The sequence below is a fragment of the Mytilus edulis genome, chromosome 7 (genome assembly GCF_963676685.1).
Source record: "Mytilus edulis chromosome 7, xbMytEdul2.2, whole genome shotgun sequence".
Lineage (NCBI taxonomy): Eukaryota > Metazoa > Mollusca > Bivalvia > Mytilida > Mytilidae > Mytilus > Mytilus edulis.
Window position 1 is genome coordinate 34,853,268 of NC_092350.1, and position 19,145 is coordinate 34,872,412.

General features: G+C 33.1%; 1 protein-coding gene across 1 annotated transcript; it reads right to left on the reverse strand.

Annotated features, from left to right (window-relative positions):
- Window positions 1–1,165: 1,165 nt before the first annotated feature.
- On the reverse strand, window positions 1,166–2,506 carry LOC139482859 (cholecystokinin receptor type A-like). Its single transcript, XM_071266898.1, has one exon. The coding sequence runs from the start codon at window positions 2,356–2,358 to the stop codon at window positions 1,237–1,239; it is 1,122 nt and encodes a 373-aa protein (XP_071122999.1). The 5' UTR covers window positions 2,359–2,506; the 3' UTR covers window positions 1,166–1,236.
- Window positions 2,507–19,145: the final 16,639 nt, after the last annotated feature.

Sequence of the window (19,145 nt, forward strand, 5' to 3'; positions counted from 1 at the left end):
TGACTGTACATAAAGAAGATTTATTGCAAACGGGATAGCACATCTTGATTTTTATACGGATTTTGTTTAGAACGAGTAGATACATTTAGGTATAACAAAGACATGCCAAAAGATGTACCGTAAGTATATACAGCACAAACAACACTAACAGGCTTGGCTATTGAACACAAACAACACTAACAGGCTTGGCTATTGAACACAAACAACACTTACAGGCTTGGCTATTGAACATAAACAACACTAACAGGCTTGGCTATTGAACACAAACAACACTAACAGGCTTGGCTATTGAACATAAACAACACTAACAGGCTTGGCTATTGAACACAAACAACACTAACAGGCTTGGCTATTGAACACAAACAACACTAACAGGCTTGGCTATTGAACACAAACAACACTAACAGGCTTGGCTATTGAACACACTTCTGTTTATTTATATTTCAAGAAATTTCCAATACTGTCAAATGTACCAAGTTTAATGCTGTTCAATAGTCACGTTTAATGAATGTGACATACCGGCTTTGTAATAACATGAGTAACACGACGGGTGCCACAAGTGGAGCAGAATCTGCTAACCCTTCCGGAGCGCCTGCTATCGTCCCCGCTTTTTGGTGGGCTCGTGTTGCTTAGTCTTTAGTTTTCTATGTTGTGTCATGTGTACTATTATTTGTCTGTTTGTCTTTTTCATTTTTAGCCATGCGTTGTCAGTTTATTTTCGATCTATGAGTTTGACTGCCCCTCTGGTATCTTTCGTCCCTCTTTTAATGTAAGTACCATTATTTATCATCAAATAATTGACAAATAAATCGTAGAAAATAAAACAAAAAAAGTATTTCATATACCGAATGAACAACATCAAATAAGTTATGAAATGATGATTAGTTTTAGATTTATTATAAATGCTGACATACATGTAACATGAGAACAATCTTTTGAAGACATTTTGTACTTTTTTTTAATTTCTTATTGTATTTGAAAGAGCGTCCGCCACTAAAATACATAGATATAGTCATAATCTATTACAGAAGTATTACTATTACAATTTTCTATGAAAGCCTAAAGCTAACATATTGAATATCATACTTTTAAGCACAATTGGTAATTATCAACTCGATCACCATCACGCATCATTTTTATTACTTTGTCCTAATTCATAATTGTCAATAGGCAAATATAGAAAGATTCATACGTTTTGTACCATAGTACCTAATTTTTTTTAAATAACAGAACATGTTATTGAGAGTTTCGATCTCTATAGTGATTTTTTCTATAATTAAACAGTTCAGTAGCCGATTTAAACAATATTTTACATTTGTTTCTAAAGGCTATATCAAGGAACCCATAAATAAAAGGATTTACAACATGGTTAATAGCGAAGGATTTTTCCGCAAGAATAACAAATGCTATTGAGGTTGAGCCCAAATTCTTAGTGTAATCCTTTCCAAGTGTTGCTTCAGTGAGGCTAAGAACAACAGAAGGCACATAGCTTATGACAAAAGAAATTCCAATGGCGAATGCAATTTTTGTAATTCGGTATGTAAATGATTCATCTCGAATTACCGGTGTTGAGTATCGTCCGTCAGAAGTAAAAGCACTGGATTGTTCAACAATTGAAAACCTCAATTCCAAATCTTTCGAATTTTGACTATTCATGCTTTGGACTTTTTTTGGTGCATGAAATCGATTCCGGTAGCGCATGTGTAGCACTATCTTTCGGCCTATCAAGGTATAAAGTACTGTGATAGTCATAATGTTGATAATAGCTATTGCCATTATTAGATAAAAGTAAAACACAGCATAAGTCATGCCAACATATTCCTCAGACACGGTACACTGATGACGTATTTTATTATCCAAGAGGGTTTTTGTAATGCCCTGTAGAAACATTTGTGGCCAGGATATACTAAGTGAAATCATCAATGCTGTAAAAATAAGAACGTACGCGGTTTTTGAGTTCAATTGACCTTTTAGTGGTTGACAGACTCTCCGGTATCGATCAACGGAAAGAAAAATCAAAATAAATGTTGACCAGCTTACTACAAAATAATTATATGTACGAAATATTTTACACATCGCTGCTGACACGAAGGTGAACGTGTTCATAGTTTCGTAGATTTCAAATGGTAGTGTTATAGAGCAAACCAAAAAGTCTGACACAGCTAATCCTAGTATGAAAATCGTGTGCGTTCGTTTCGTTTTTTTTCTTCCGAAAATTATAAGCACAAGTAAATTCCCCAAAAAGCCGAACATAGTCACAATTGCTATGAAAGAAACTGGTAAAATAAACGTCTCTGTGTCGATGTCAATATCTAACGACACGCTATTATTTTGAGTTGTAGACATATTTTTTTCCATTCTTGTACTTACAAATATAGTTATATTTCCCTACCACAAAGTCTTTTGTTGCAACTAAACGTTTTAAGCTGTCTCAATTTTTAATCTTTAACTTTTGATGCACAACGTCACAGAAATAACCGTTTAAATTCAATTTATAAAGACGAAGTTGAACAACTGCGCTTCATGGTTTTCCTTAAACTTAATAAATATAGTTACATCAGCATCCACGTTTTATTCACTAGGGGAACACATTCATCTATTGTTCTGCAAGTCTGTAATTATTCCTATCATCATGATTATTGTAACAAACTATCGGTATAACATGACGATTCTCATAAGGGATTTAAAATTGAAACCTATTGAAATATGAAATGATCTTCAACTATTGTAACAACTAAACGTTTACTTAAGATTAATTGATGTTGAAATATCGTAAAATAGGTGTAGCATGTTTGCTAAACATTGTCATTACAAATTGCATTTAGATATTCCCTATCATTAAAGTATGAAACGGAAGTGTCATTATGGGTGTTATATTGACCGTCCATTTTATTTTGTTGATATTGGTCTAAGTTTTAACGTGACCTGATATTTTGTTTATCCTTACTTTGGAATAACAAGGGGCGGAAGATACCACACAAACAATCACGACGTACATTAATTCAAAAGTTAGCAGGTGCTTGGTTATACAAATTGAAGTGACACTATCATAACGTATGTACCTATCACCTACAGTGTTAAAACTGAAGAAATGAGAACAATAGAAAAGTAACTCGTCTAATGGAAACGGAAACACAATCAATAGACTGTTTGCTCTGTTATCATACTGATTAAAGAATATTTCTGAACAATTGTCATAATCTTAATGAACGTATCCGTTAACATATGATATATGAAATATACATGCAATATGATGTCTTAATGTTCAGTACATGTTCAGTACACCAACTATCGCGATCGACTACGTATCAGTCAGTACTCAGTCTGGTTCATGTAATTAAGAAAAAAACGCCTAGCGTTAAATCCAGTATCATTAAGTGCATTTTAGTACGAGTCAGTTCATCGATAAAATCGTTGTACTTGTGTAAAAAAATCACATGAGGATTGATTTCCTTCCCTTTGATTAGATAGGAATTATACTTTAAAAAAACGCGAAATAAAGCGACATATTTGGCAACTGGAATGTAGATACATGTTTTTGTTAACATGCGGTTCTCATAAATAGACAAAAAATCATGAATATTTACTGCTAAAATATTTGTATGGAAATAGCAATAACCAAGGATTTGTATAGTAATATACTATATCGATTTCAGGAGTAGTTTATATGTAAAGATAAGAATGGTGAAAGACCCCGATAGCTTTCGAAAATATTTTCGCTATGATTTTTAGCCATGGCATCAAAATAATCATTGACAGCAGGGGCGAATCAAGCAATATCAAAGAGGTGTTTCAACCATATGCCCAACTTCAAAAGTAGAAATAATGATCATAAAAATGGGGTTCTAATCCCTGGGAACCCTCCCACTGGATCTACCACTAGACAGCTCAATGGGGTAACATTATTGACAAGGCCTGTTGGACCTAGACTAATATATAGACAATAATAGTGCATTGACTTGACATATCGACGATATAAGGATGAGGCTTAGAAACGGGGAAATGCGAGGCTGTGTATAATAAAATGTAAATATAAAATGTTTGTTTTCATTTAATCTCTGAAATATCATGAAGATTTAGGTAATTGCAATTTGTTTTGAAAAGGACAATCTTTACTTTACATAATTTTAAAACAATGCTATGAGCTTTTGTAATCTGACACTATTGGAGCAGGATGTGCACCACTTTAGGTTTAAATGCCAGTTTTTATTAACTGGACTTTTGTGACAAAAATGGTCGGTTATTGATTTGGGGATGTACGGCAGTCGGTCGGGCGGCAACCAAATGTTGTCCGTGTAAATACTCATGAACCTTCACTGACAACAAAATGAAGGTCAAGTTCAATAATGACGATTTTGATTTTTACCGTTCAGGAGTTATGGTTCTTGAAAGATTGAAAAATGGTGTTTCCAGTCGTGTCCGTAAATATAACTATATGACGATTTTGACTTTTACCGTTCAGGAGTTATGGTTCTTGAAAGATTGTGAAATGGCGTTTCCATTCACGTTGTTGCATTTACTCATGAACCATTCAATCTAAGCTTTTCAAATTTTAAGATGTTGATACTGATGACAAAATGGAGGTCAAATTTGATATTGACGATTTTCACTTTCACCATTCATCAGTAATGGTTCTTGTGATTTTGCTAGGACACAAATAAATATTAATAAATCCGGTTTGCTGTCGTTGTGACAGCCTCTTGTTATGATAATAAGCTGGTTCTCGGCTGACTACTACACTTTGTTAATCAGTTTCAGTGAAGGTAATACAAGTGGATTCCAGTTTTATGTGACCGGTTGACAATTCGTTTCCGTTGAGTTTTATTTATGACGTCATTCCCGGAATTTTTACGTCATTCGATCCAAATTCAATAATGATGCTTTTTATCCTAAATATTTCATCTGGAACCATGAATTTGTCATATTAGAATAGAGATAATTCATTGCGTTATTTTTAGACATGGTATTCCCCATCTGCCATGGTATTTGCTAGGGTATTTCCCATCTGCTATGGTATTTGGTAGGGTATTTCCCATTTGCCGTGGTATTTGCTAGCAAATACCCCAGCATATGGAAGTCCCTAATGGCAAATACCCCGGCAGAGAAAAGAAAATCTCAATATATAGAAATTGGTGAAAAATACCATGGTTCTTATCCAATCAAAATACAGCATTATTACATTAGGTGGAATTATATACACATATATCATGCTTACAAGGGGTATTTGCCAAAAATATCGGTTGAGAGGTACAAATTTCCAGAGCCGTTAGGCGAGGGAAATTTGATTACCTCGAAACCGGTATTTTTGGCCAATACCCCTTGTAAGCATGCTATAATTGTTTAATTCCACCGAATGTTCCACCTCAGAAAGTTTATTATAATCCGGTATCATATATGAAATCTCGACTTGAATGTATAATTTGTGTATACACTGCAGCTGTGCTATTTGCGCAGTCAAATTGCATTGACCGTATACTCATTTCTTACCATTTTTTATGATCAGTCACTGACTGTATATAAATCTCCCTTTTTAACCGGATTTTTGTGACAAAAATGTCGGTTATTGATTTGGGGATGTACGGCGGGCGGGCGGGCGGGCGGGCGGGCGGGCGGCAATCAAATGTTGTCCGTGCTTAACTCATGAACCGTTCAACCAAAGCTTTTAAAATTTTAATATGTTGTTACTGACAACTAAATGATGGTCAAGTTCAATAATGGCGATTTTGACTTTTACTGTTCAGGAGTTATGGTTCTTGAAAGATTGAAAAATGGAGTTTCCAGTCGTGTCCGTGCATTTATGCATTAACTGTTCTACCTAAGCTTCCCAAATTTTAATGATGTTGTTACTGATGACATAATGGAGGTCCAGTTCAATAATGACGATTTTGACTTTTACCGTTCAGGAGTTATGGTTCTTGAAAGATTGAAAAATGGTGTTTCCAGTCGTGTCCGTGCATTTTCTCATGAACCATTCAACCAAAGCTTTTGAAATTTTTATAAGTTGTTACTGATGGCAAATTAGAGGTCAAGTTCAATAATGACGATTTTGACTTTTACCGTTCAGGAGTTTTGGTTCTTGAAAGATTGTGAAATGGCGTTTCCATTCACGTTGTTGCATTTACTCATGAACCATTCAATCTAAGCTTTTCAAATTTTAAGATGTTGATACTGATGACAAAATGGAGGTCAAATTTGATATTGACGATTTTCACTTTCACCATTCATCAGTAATGGTTCTTGTGATTTTGCTAGGACACAAATAAATATTAATAAATCCGGTTTGCTGTCGTTGTGACAGCCTCTTGTTATGATAATAAGCTGGTTCTCGGCTGACTACTACACTTTGTTAATCAGTTTCAGTGAAGCGTAATACAAGTGGATTTCAGTTTTATGTGACCGGTTGACAATTCGTTTCCGTTGAGTTTTATTTATGACGTCATTCCCGGAATTTTTACGTCATTCGATCCAAATTCAATAATGATGCTTTTTATCCTAAATATTTCATCTGGAACCATGAATTTGTCATATTAGAATAGAGATAATTCATTGCGTTATTTTTAGACATGGTATTCCCCATCTGCCATGGTATTTGCTAGGGTATTACCCATCTGCCATGGTATTTGCTAGCAAATACCCCGGCATATGGAATTCCCTAATGGCAAATACCCCGGCAGAGAAAAGAAAATATCAATATATAGAAATTGGTGAAAAATACCATGGTTCTTATCCAATCAAAATACAGCATTATTACATAAGGTGGAATTAACAACACAATGAAATGTACATTTTTACTTGCTGAAATTCACACTCGATGGTGAAATCGTTTGAGTATGGACTAAAATATCAACCATAAGCATAAAACATAATGATTAATAGGTTGCAAACAAAAAATATTAACAAATGATATATGTTTTTCCAATAATTGCAAAAGAAACTAGGTTGAGTCGTTCCACGCATCGTTGTATGCATTGGAAACAAGAACAGGTTGAAGAGGTCGTATGAATAATTAAATATTATTTCGGCAACTTCTATTTAAATATTCATGAGGAAAAGTGATATCGGGTCAGTGACTGTATATGACATAGAAATATACAGTCAACGCATTTTGACTGCTCAAATAGAACGAGTGCAGTATAAATATAAATAAGTGTCATAGTATTTAATTTAACATGGTTTTTGTGGAAAAAGTAAATAAATTGCTGTTTCAGCATTTTATTTGTATAATCAGAAGTCAAGTTATATCTTTATACAAAAGTATCAAGTTGGTTTTTTTAGGATGACATTATATTACTGAACAGGTGCCCGCACAATTGGTGCATACCGTGACAAATTACCGGTAACATAAGCATTGTGACATATGAAATACTAGAAAGTGCATACGAAATTCTGTTTTAAGGTAAAAAAAAGTCACATATTTATATAAAAGCGGCAAATGTGTCTCTTTCTGTTTGAATATTTAAACCAGCCTAAGGTATTAAGTACAGCTCTTTATAAGAACCAGGCAGAGTGCCATATACATATGATATATGGGGGGTTCCAGATTTTATCTATAATTGGACTAATAGAAGCAATAAATGAATACTGCTCAAAAAATAATTTTGAGTGTGAAAATATGAGTGGTTGCCATGGTAACGGACACACTATTTTTGGGTTGTTAAGCATTGTAAAATCATTCAAAAATCAGCTAAATCACCACATTTTAGAGCCTGATTATGAATAGAATCATGCATTTTTCATTTATGTTCATATGTAACATTTATACAACTTGGTTTAAGTTTCATTTTAGTGAAGATTGCATGTCAAACAAGTTTGTATATTTTTGAAAAATTTTGCGAAAAAATGCATACTATTTTCAACATTTATGAAATTGGGATTTTTTCGAAATTATCAAATTTTCTCAAGTGTTTTTAAAAAAGTGCAAATGTGTACAGAATAGTTAGCACTGTAGTAATGAAGTTTGGATACTACTTTACCAAATTAAATAGAAAAATGCGTGGGATTTTTTTTAGTTTTATCACCATAGCAACCGATTTTTTCCTTGGAAACAGAGTTTTTATTTGCAAAATATTGCAGTTTTAGAGCTTAAATGTCCTGAATTGTTTTATAACCAATAAGAAAATACATAAAAGCCAACGCAAACTTTAAATTACTATCGTCAAGTGTTGTTGACTTCAATTGTTACCACGGAAACACATATTATCCATAGCAACATCCACTTAAAAACTGCAAAAATAGAAATTTATGTAAAAAAATACATAAATAGAGGGTGTTTATTTTCAAATTGGAATATGGCTTCATTCTTTGCTTCACTCACAGTCTTGTCTGGGTTTTCTTCCTTCAGATTGTTCAATAAATGTAATATATAATGTAACATTGGGGTTGGAGGGGGGAGAGGGGTTGGGGGTATATTGATTTTTTAAAATGTTGCATACAAGTAGATACTTAAAAAGATAATTGCATTTGGTCGGACTCTGTTCCGAGTTCATCATCTGATTATCAATTTTTGGAAGTTAGCAGATGATGAACTTCATGGGTTAACAATAACTGGGCCAACCTGGCTTATGGCAAGGCAAGATAGATATGGCCCTAACAATTGTAAGAAAGTTCTTAATTTCTTATGGCACACACCCGTCTAAGATGTTATTCCAGCATAAATCACAAAATTGACCTGTAACATAAAATTAACAAACCAATAATAGAATCATTTGGTCAAAGCATTTCTAAACTGAAACTTAAGTGTGATGGACGGACGGATAGACGGACGGGCAAATTGAACACATTTTAAGTTGGTGGTGACTTAAAAAAAAAAATAAGTCAATTGTTGATCGCTAATATCAGAAGTCCAGTATAATGGAATCCTCTTGAAATATACATGTAGCTATTAACATATCATTAATAACCCCTTTGTTGTACTACTATCCCGCAATTAAAATTCAGGATCTCCGAGATAGACAAATAGAATACATTGCTAAGTTGGAATTGTGCTAATCCCGGTAAAATAATTATGCTATTACCGGCAAGATTATCAAATCAAAATTATCAAGCAAAATAATTGTATCAATTATGAATTATTCCTTACTATGCGTCGTTCTACATATATCTCATAAGTTCAAGATTCCGATAACATTATATCTTGTTTTGTGTGTGTGTGTGTGTGTGTGTGTGTGTCAAAAGGAAGGTTGGGATTGATTTTTGGAGTGTTGGTCACAACAGTTTAGGAATAAGGGGCCAAAAAGGGCCCAAATAAGCATTTTCTTGGTTTTCGCACTATAACTTTAGTTTAAGTATGAAATTTTTACACAAGGTTTAATTTGTGACCACAAAAGAAAAGTTGGGATTGATTTTGAGAGTTTAGGTCCTAACAGTCCAGGAATTATGGGCCAAAAAGGGGCCCAAATAAGCATTTTTCTTTGTTTTCGCACCATAACTTTAGTATAGGTAAATAGAAATCTATAAAATTTAATCACAAGGTTTATGACCACAAAAGGAAGGTTAAAAATACTCAGTTTCCCTATAGAAGGTTTGGTGGTTTTCTCATGGCACTTCCTCCACCAATATACACAGACCTCCAGGAAATTATACAATTATATTCATAATAGTGCGAATGGAGTGAGACAAGCATTATAATTCTGCACACAAACTATTTTATGTCAAAATCGAACACCGAACACTACTGAAAAATCCCAAACAACTATTTTATCGATGTACTGATTTGTACGAAAACGTTCTTGACGCTACAGAATCGAATGCAAGGCTTTTTTTTCTTAATTATTTGAGTCAGTACTGAACTGAACTAGATAGCCTGTGGGGATCAGGATACTGAACACGTATTAAATAACTGAAAAAGATCTTGACATTTTCGGTCTTTCATTGTTGACAAAGTTGTTGTTTTAATGATTATGATAATAACACAATATTGACTGCTGTACCTCACTTTTTGACATGTTTACTTATTATATCTTTTTGAATTACTTGCACATTGCTGTCAGTATATGTATTTTTATATATGTCGACTGGGATACAAATGATAGGATGTCCTTGCTCTAGAAACAGGTTTAATCCACCAGTTTCTATATAGAAATGCCTGTTCCTAGTCAGAAATTTAAAGTGACATTCGTTTTTCATTCGTATGACGTTGTCAGTTTATTTTCGACTTGAGATGTCATGTTTGTTTAATAAAGAAGTATAATTGTTTCGACTAAAGTGTTTGAATGTCCCATTGGTATCTTTTGTCTCTCTAAATGCGTTTGTGCTTTTGGTATTGCCATTGATAATGGACTTTCCGTTTGGACTTTTCATTGGAGTTCGGTATTCCATTTTTTTTTACTTCTTTGTTTATTTGTACATATAGAATAAAAATAATAAAATTTGTCTTATCTAATTTGACGTCAGCAGGAAAATTTACGGAATTAAAATGCACCAATATTTAACTAAAGACAATCAAATACCACTACCAATATGTGTGACATTGTATATTTAAAACAATTATACTTCTTTATATGAACAAAGATGACATGTAAAAGAAAAATAGTTTGTTTGTTCTTCAAGTTGACATTAATTTTGACAAGCACACAAACTGGACAATATAATAAGTATTAACAACAAAAGTAGTACGTCATTCATTTGCCATAAGATTATTAGTTGACAGACTACCAAAGTTGGTTTTTTTTTCAAAATTATTCGAACCCTATTTTTTTGTAAATAATTTCTAAAATTAAAGGAAGTCTAACTTTACTAACGTTTGTGCTAATTGACAGTAAAATAACCTCGAGGGTCATTATTTTTGTTTATACGAAACTACTCGGAGGTTCAGCAAAAGTTGAAATATTAGTGAATACCACAGTTGGTTAGCTCTTTTAAATGTTGTAGGACCAAATGTCCAATTAATTAAGTCTGTGTGAAAAACAAGGAACTGGTTACAAAATAGATGTCATATTTTTTTTATAATAAATTAGATTGAAACGGTGATATTAAAAATCGGAAATTAAATGTCTAAATTAACGAGCTGCTTATGTTACGAAAACAATGATCCTGTATTTACAGTTATTCTGGGAAACTCTACAATTTCACATCAATACATCAACCTTTACATCAAGTGCACCACTTGTTCAAAACGCAGTGTTTTCGAAACAATATATTGATATTAAGTAACTGTTTTGTGAATATAGAAATGTAATTGATTATTCATGTAAAGTTATTTAAAAATCATATTAGTGTAAATACAATAGTTTTCAATATTTGATACTAGAATATATATACTGACAATTTATTTTTGTAGTTAAAATCACAGTTGACGTTATGGAGAACATATTTACTTAAGATACATATAACTGTATCTAAAGACGGGTTGTTTCTGTATATCCTTATTTAAAAGTATAGGAAGGCATTTGAGTCTCACTTATAATTGAATTTTGAAAATGCTTTTCAGTAACTCGGTGCTATTACACGTAAATTCTTCCGTGAACCAAAATGGAACTGCTAATCATATTGCCAATGTGACCGATCAGAATGGGGGAATTGCAGTGGAAACTGATTATCCGAAAGAGATTTTTGGTGTCACAATTACATTAGGCTGTATAGGTTTAATTGAATGTGTTGGAAATATTTTGGTAATATTGATATATGGCTTTAAAAGTAAACACACAACAAATGGAACATTTTTTGTTGGATTAGCTATGGCGGACATGTTAGTATGCATTATAACACTACCATCGGAAATCATTGAAATTAACAATAACGGTATTTTTGAAATTGAAACCGTCTGCAAACTTTCCTACTTTTTGACGTATACTTTCGTTATAAGTTCAGTTTTGATGTTAATTCCTCTTTCGGTAGATAGATACAATAGGATATGTAAGCCATTCCAGCCACAGTGGTACCCCAAAAATGCAGTTACACGTGTTTGTGTTGTATTTGGTCTTGCTGTTGTGTTTTCACTTCCAAACTTACTAATTCGAGGATCACAATTTCATACCAGTGATACAAATGTGACTGAGCAATATTGTCTGCTTGCAGAAAATTATGTGAACACGTGGATATCACTGTCATACAACTCGTTTATATTTTTAATACCGTTAGTTACTATAATCACTCTGAGCATAATTTATATACTGATTGGTAAGAACATTATCGCTCACAACCGTTTTCGGAATCAATTCAGACACATAACTGTAAGTACTGTATTCTCTGAGATGAACAAATCTGACAATATAGCACAAAATTATACGTCTTCATATAAGATAACAAAAATTGCTTTTACAGTTGTTATTGTATTCTTTCTAAGCTATATTCCAACATCTGCCTTTAAATTATATGAAGCGATGTTCGGACCTATACCGTATTCTACTTCGAAGATTAGAGGAATACTGTTTACATTCCGATTTTTGTATTTGCTTAATCATGTGGTGAACCCATTTGCATATGGAATACTAGATAAAAAGTTTAGAAAAGAAATAGCATTGCTCCTTCATATTAGCGGTAGTTCTTATTTTAGTAATCATACTTGATTTCGGAAGATTTATGTAGTATTCAAAATTCCCTTATATATTATTAAACTGTTCATCTACCAATCTCTGTATTGAATTTACATTAAAATACCAAAATATTATTAAATGACATGAAAGGCAGTGTAAACCTCAATAATATCGCCACAATTGAGAATTAAGAAAACAATGTATATTTTTCTTTAATTATGACGTTTATTATATAAGTTTGGACGCAATTATATGTATGGTTCTTTACCATCATCAATGTTATTCTCATCAATATCATACATAATAAATCATACTTGCTGTTTTGTATCACACAAAGTTGGGTTTTTTTTTTCAAAAAGATTTATTGTACATTGTTGAAATTGTTTGAAATAAAAAGAAATTTATCAATTTAATTAACTAAATGTACCTAGGTTAATATTGAATCAAGATGCACCACTTATTGAGAGTTTTGGCTTTCCAGAAATTGACAGATGTTAAATTAATGGTTTATGTTGAGGACCAGTTATTAGAATACTGCTGTTATATGTTATTTTATAGCAAAAATGTCAATCATACATTGGTCATGCTTATTATGTGCATTTCAGAAGGAGCTTTGACTTTTTGAATGTATTATAACGAGCACTTAATAACAACGAAGAGCATTCTAATGTACTATTGTTCGTAAGTACCAATTTAAATGGACAACATGCCAACCACAAATACACATAGAAGACAGCATGCATTTCAACAATGTAATTTTGTATGTCTCTTTTTTACTAAACATGTAGAATAAGTAATGATAATATTGAAAAGTATACCCAAGATATGCATGGAACAACTAATTCCGAATGGATGGGATTATTAAGATGTGAATAAGAAAACACGATAAATTGTAAACACTAAGTATACTAGGCTAATTTATTTATGCTTTGTTTTTGTCAGTTTTGCCAGTTTTATTGGTATTATTTGCATTTCACAAATAAGTAGTATTAAACCTTTTAGAAAAAGATCTGAATAATTCGAACTAAAGCACCCTTAGACTTCAGGTTCCAAATTTTAATGACTTGTGACATTCCGCTATTGCCTGGTAACGATTTTGTTTACATCGTATGTTATCACAAAAGTATGATAATAGGACTATTTACAAACTAACCACATATCAATACTGACCGACTAATAATGTAAATTGTCATTGTCGATGTTTTAAAAAAATACTTATTTCATATTGGTCTACATGTTCTTTGTCAAATTATGAATAATAATAAATTGATACCAAATATAATTTTGTGTTTATCGATTTTGATTAACAGGTTGTTTTAACTCGTTTCATTGCTGGACTAACTAAACATTGCGCTTCCGTCTTCGTAAATTATGTTGCCAGTCGTAGCTTCCTGGTAATTAACCTCTGAACCAATGAGAATGAGGAAAAGAGGGCATTTCAATAACATAACAACACATTTTATTTTTGTTTGAATCAATTACATAAACAACACCGTTGATGTATCAAAACATCAAAGTATATAATTATATACCTATAATATGAAGAAGAAAAAAGTTTGTTTGGCAATATATTCAAGTGTCTGTTCGACTTCTAGTTACATGAGAGTTTGTTGGTAAAAAACCCATCGTAAATAGATAGCAGGATTAAAATTGTGTACGCCAGGCGCGCATTTTGTCTACCAAAGACTCATCAATAAAGCTCCAATAAAAAAGTTAAACGATCAAATGAAGTATGAAGTTTAGGAGCATTGAGGACTCGGTTTTCTACTCTTGGTCGGGTTTTAGACATTCTCCATTTCCATTCTTATTTTTAAACAGTAAATGTTTTGTTATGACCATATCAATGATAATTAATACCAACACAGAATTGCTGACTCCTGGGCTGGGATACCCTCTGGAATACCCTATATTCACCAAATTGATTTCCAAACTATGACAAATACTGTGATTGGTAAAACTCATAAGGGGATTTGATGTTTTTTTAATCCCGAAGAATTTATATCGACATATGAATATCTTTGCTACAGAAAAAAAAGTACACAAACTTTTTATTATTCATGTTTTGTGTACATTTTTATTAACCAACTAAGTACATTATTGCCACAAATGACTGTTTATTAAAAACCCTAACTGGTTTTAATACAGACAAACTGGACATTAATACAGGTCCATTACAGAAAAACAGGGCCATTACGGAAGAACAGGGCCATTACAGAAAAACAGTGTTAATATCAAATATAATAAATTTATTATGGCCGCCGATTTTCAAAATGGATCGCCTCGAAAAAAAAGTCATCATAATTTTATTTTGTAAAATACAGTATTGAGTAATGCAATGGTTTGAAAATAATATAATTACAAGATTTTGTTGTATTTTATTTAATTTAGTGACCAGCAACCAACATTAGAGGAACCATATATAGGGATCACTGTTCGTCCTGTTTTTCAACACATAACTATCTTGGATATTTGGTATATTAAAAGCTTTAATATTGTGAAGTACAAGTTATTTTTTTTTCAAACTAAACTGTCATTAAAAGAGTAGATAGTACATCAAGTTGGCAGCAATAAATACACTTTTGTTCAATTGGTTACTAAATGTATTAAGAAATGGATGTTTTTATAATGGCCCTGTTAGATGTCCTCGGTCAGTAATAATGGCCTCGGATGTCTGTAATGGCCCTTGACGTTGCCTCGGGCCATTACAGACATCCTTGACCATTATTACAGACATCCTCGACCATTATTACAGACCTTGGACATAAACATGTAACAGGGCCATTATAAAAACACCCATTCATTAATACTATAATAATGACGTCAATAATGATAATAACTGGTTGTAATAAAGATTTAGACCGTTGTTTTTCCCGTTTGAACGGTTTTACACTAGTTTTTTTGGGACCCTTTTTAGCTTGTTGTTCGGTGTGAGCCAAGGCTCCGTGTTGAAGGCCGTACATTGACCTATGATGGTTTACTTTTATAAATTGTTATTTGGATGGAGAGTTGTCTCATTGGCACTCACATCACATCTTCCTATATCTATTTGCAGGATTTTGGTTTATAATAAAACTTAATTAGTACTTAATAATGTCAGCATGAATTTCTCTATCTTTGAGCAAATATTGATATGCAACTTATATATTGCTAAAAGTCCAAGCTATTTGATTGCACACAAACCGTTACAACTCATCATCGTTCTTTCCCCCAAATACTTGTATACAACTATATAAATACGTTAGTTTACTGGACTTAATATATTAGTATAAAAAAGAAGATGTGGTATGATTGCCAATGAGACAACTATCCACAAAAGACCAAAATGACACAGACATTAACAACTATAGGTCACCGTACGGCCTTCAACAATGAGCAAAGCCCATACCGCATAGTCAGCTATAATAGGCCCAGGTAAGACAATGTTAAACAATTCAAACGAGAAAACTAACGGCCTTATTTATGTAAAAAAATGAACGAAAAAAAAAATATGTAACACATAAACAAACGACAACCACTGAATTACAGGCTCCTGACTTGGGACAGGCACATACATAAATATTGTGGCGGGATTAAACATGTTAGCGGGATCCCAACCCTCCCCCTAACCTTGGACAGTGGTATAACAGTACAACATAAGAACGAACTATAAAAATCAGTTGAAAAAGGCTTAACTCATCAGATGGACAAACATACAAGTGGACGTGGCCGGGTACTTATACATCCCGACACAAAAAGACGCAATAAACAGATCTGAGAGTACTCGCAGTTATCTAACAGGTAGTTCAAAGCCACTAACAACTAATAAAAAAAATCATGCATCTAAGACTAAACTATGAATCCGTACACATCCAACATCCAATGGATTTAGTGTAAAGACGTCATAAACAGCCAGAGAAAAACATGACCTTGTGCAATGCTAAGTTACAGGTATCGACAGATTGTAGATCCATGAATACATGTATGTATATGTATATAACATACTAGTAATATTTAGTTAGCTTTTGATTTACTGATAACAAAATCAATATTTATACCAATAAAAACAATATTCAATGATCTTATTACAGTGTTGAATAGGTAACCTTTTAGAATAAGTTTATTTAAAGGAGCGACAAGTTTACATGGATCATTTCTAAATTTCCGGGCACGGTTAACAACATTTCCGTTTTCCAGTTTTCTACAGGTACAACCAAACTTCAAAACCAAATCTATATCTATGGAAAACTTAAGTAAAGGTTTTAAGTAATTTATGGTAACGATATCCCTGGTTTAATAATTTACCAGTAATACATAGGTTGCGTTCGTTCAAATAAAAAAAGTCACAACAGACACGGGCAAAGCGAACAAGTTGTGAAATATAAACACCGTAAGATGGTGCCAAAGGAACATCACCATCTAAAAATGGAAAATTAACAATAGGGAACGAAAAATCGTCTCTTTTGTCGTAAATTTTAGTGTGGAGTTTCCCGTTTATAACCGAAATATCTAAATCCAGGAAAGGACAGTTATTACCGAATAAATTTGATTTATTTAAAATAAGTTCCTTGGGGTAAATTGCAGCAGTATATTGAGAAAATAGACCACTTTCGAGTTCATCCGTCACCGGAAAAAACTCGTCAATTATACGCGCCTTTATCACCGTCATTTTTGCGTTTAGGGGCGTCGTCACTTCCTTCCAATGTTGAGCGAGTGGTTGGAAAACTATAATTCTATATTGTACGAATTATTCGGCAAATTGAATTCTCAAAATTGACAATCAACACTGCTGTCATTATGGAATTGTCAGTAAGTACCTACAGAGCAACCGTTATTTCTAGGTTATCCTGCACAAAGACGATCACTAAGACGCTTGATGAACGTAAATAGTGCAGGGATACAGGCGAGCCCCTCTATCTGGTAAGTGACGTCATAAAGGCGTGCATAATTGACGAGTTTTTGCCGGTGACGGATGAACTCGAAAGTGGTCTATTCTTGATTATTTAACGAAAAAATATCATCAAGATAACGGTAAATGTTATCAATTAAATGCAATGTCGACGGGTCTTTACTTAGTTTAGTCATAAACTGTGATTCGTAACAGTACAAAAACAAGTCTGCTATTAAAGGGTCACAATTAGTGCCCATGGGGATACCTACAACCTGTCGATAAACTTTGTTGCCGAAACGTGCATAAATATTATCATCAAGGAGAAAATTAACAGCTTCAATCATCTCATCACACCTCCAGTAAGTATATCTAGCATATTTACCTTTCTCATTTGAGAAGAAGGCTTTAAATGAGTTACAGCAAATATATCTACATTCAGCTTTACCAAACGACCATTTAATTAAATAGGAAAACTATTGTTTAATGAGATAGTGTGAAAGTGTAGTGTAAAGAGTAGAAAAATCAAAACTATTAACAGAATCAAAAGGACCATCAAAAGCACGTAATTTATCTAAACTATCCAAAGAATATTTTATTAAGTTTGGTTTCATAACAAAAGTATAACAATATATCATTTTCAATTTGAATTGCATGGTACGAATTTGTACAACATAATGTTAATCACAGCAGGAAACTATAGAATTGATCAGGTAAAGAGCCTACAGGGGTTAAATTGTACTTAAAAACAACTGAATTGCTGCATGTCTACTTGTACCTATGTGCAACGGATATTGGTCTTCTAAATGAAATACGTTCAAGTTTTTTTTTTATTTCTAACAATTTATATGTAGAACTGTTTTTATAGATTTTTTATGCATTCTCCGGAGCGGAGGGGTAATTAAGGTTTACCCTCGTTCGTCCTGCCATACACCCCGAAATCACTTTCCGTTCTCTAACTTGCTTACCAACCAAATGTTTTAGAAAAACGTAAACTAACAAAAATACCGAAATCCAAGGAAATTCAAAATGGAATGTACCTTATCAAATGGCAAAATCAACAGCTCAAACACATGAAACGAATGGAAAACAGCTGTAATATTCCGGACTTGCACACAATGCTTAATGCACTACAAAACGGAGGTCAAGTTCAAATTTGGATTATGTCACCTCAACGGTTCTGTTATACTACCTTATAATTATAAGTTATATGCAAGCGGTGTATCATCTGTATCCAATGAACAAATTTTCCATTTATTGTTTTTTTTTTGTCGTTGGGATACTGTCACGATGCCGTATACTCCACGTCCTCTTTAACTCATAGTTATGATATTATACGCATTTTAAAATGGTGCGAAGAAGGGCATCGATGGCAAGTCTAAGTAGGTCTACTGTTGTAATCACTAGCAACACTGTCAACACTAATTATCAAGGTTGTGACTTCGAACCCCGCTCGTGCGGGTACACTCGACTCCACTGTTAATTGACTAGAACTGTAAGTTTCCATATAGACGGTCGGTGGGTTTTTTCGGGCGCTTCGGCGTCCTCCAACAATAAAAATTGGATTACATGAAAAAGCCCAAAATGTGGCGCTTAAAAATGGCGTTAAAACACAAACAACAACAAATGGTGCTAAGTTATAATTACAGCCCTCTCAAGAACCGTTTTATCACTGAATCTCCCAGAAAATATACAGAAGATGATATTATCAAAATGCTGGACTTTTTGATCGACAATATATTTGTTGAGTTTGGAGGATTTATATTTCAACAGACAGTCGGTATTCCAATGGGTACTAATTGTGCACC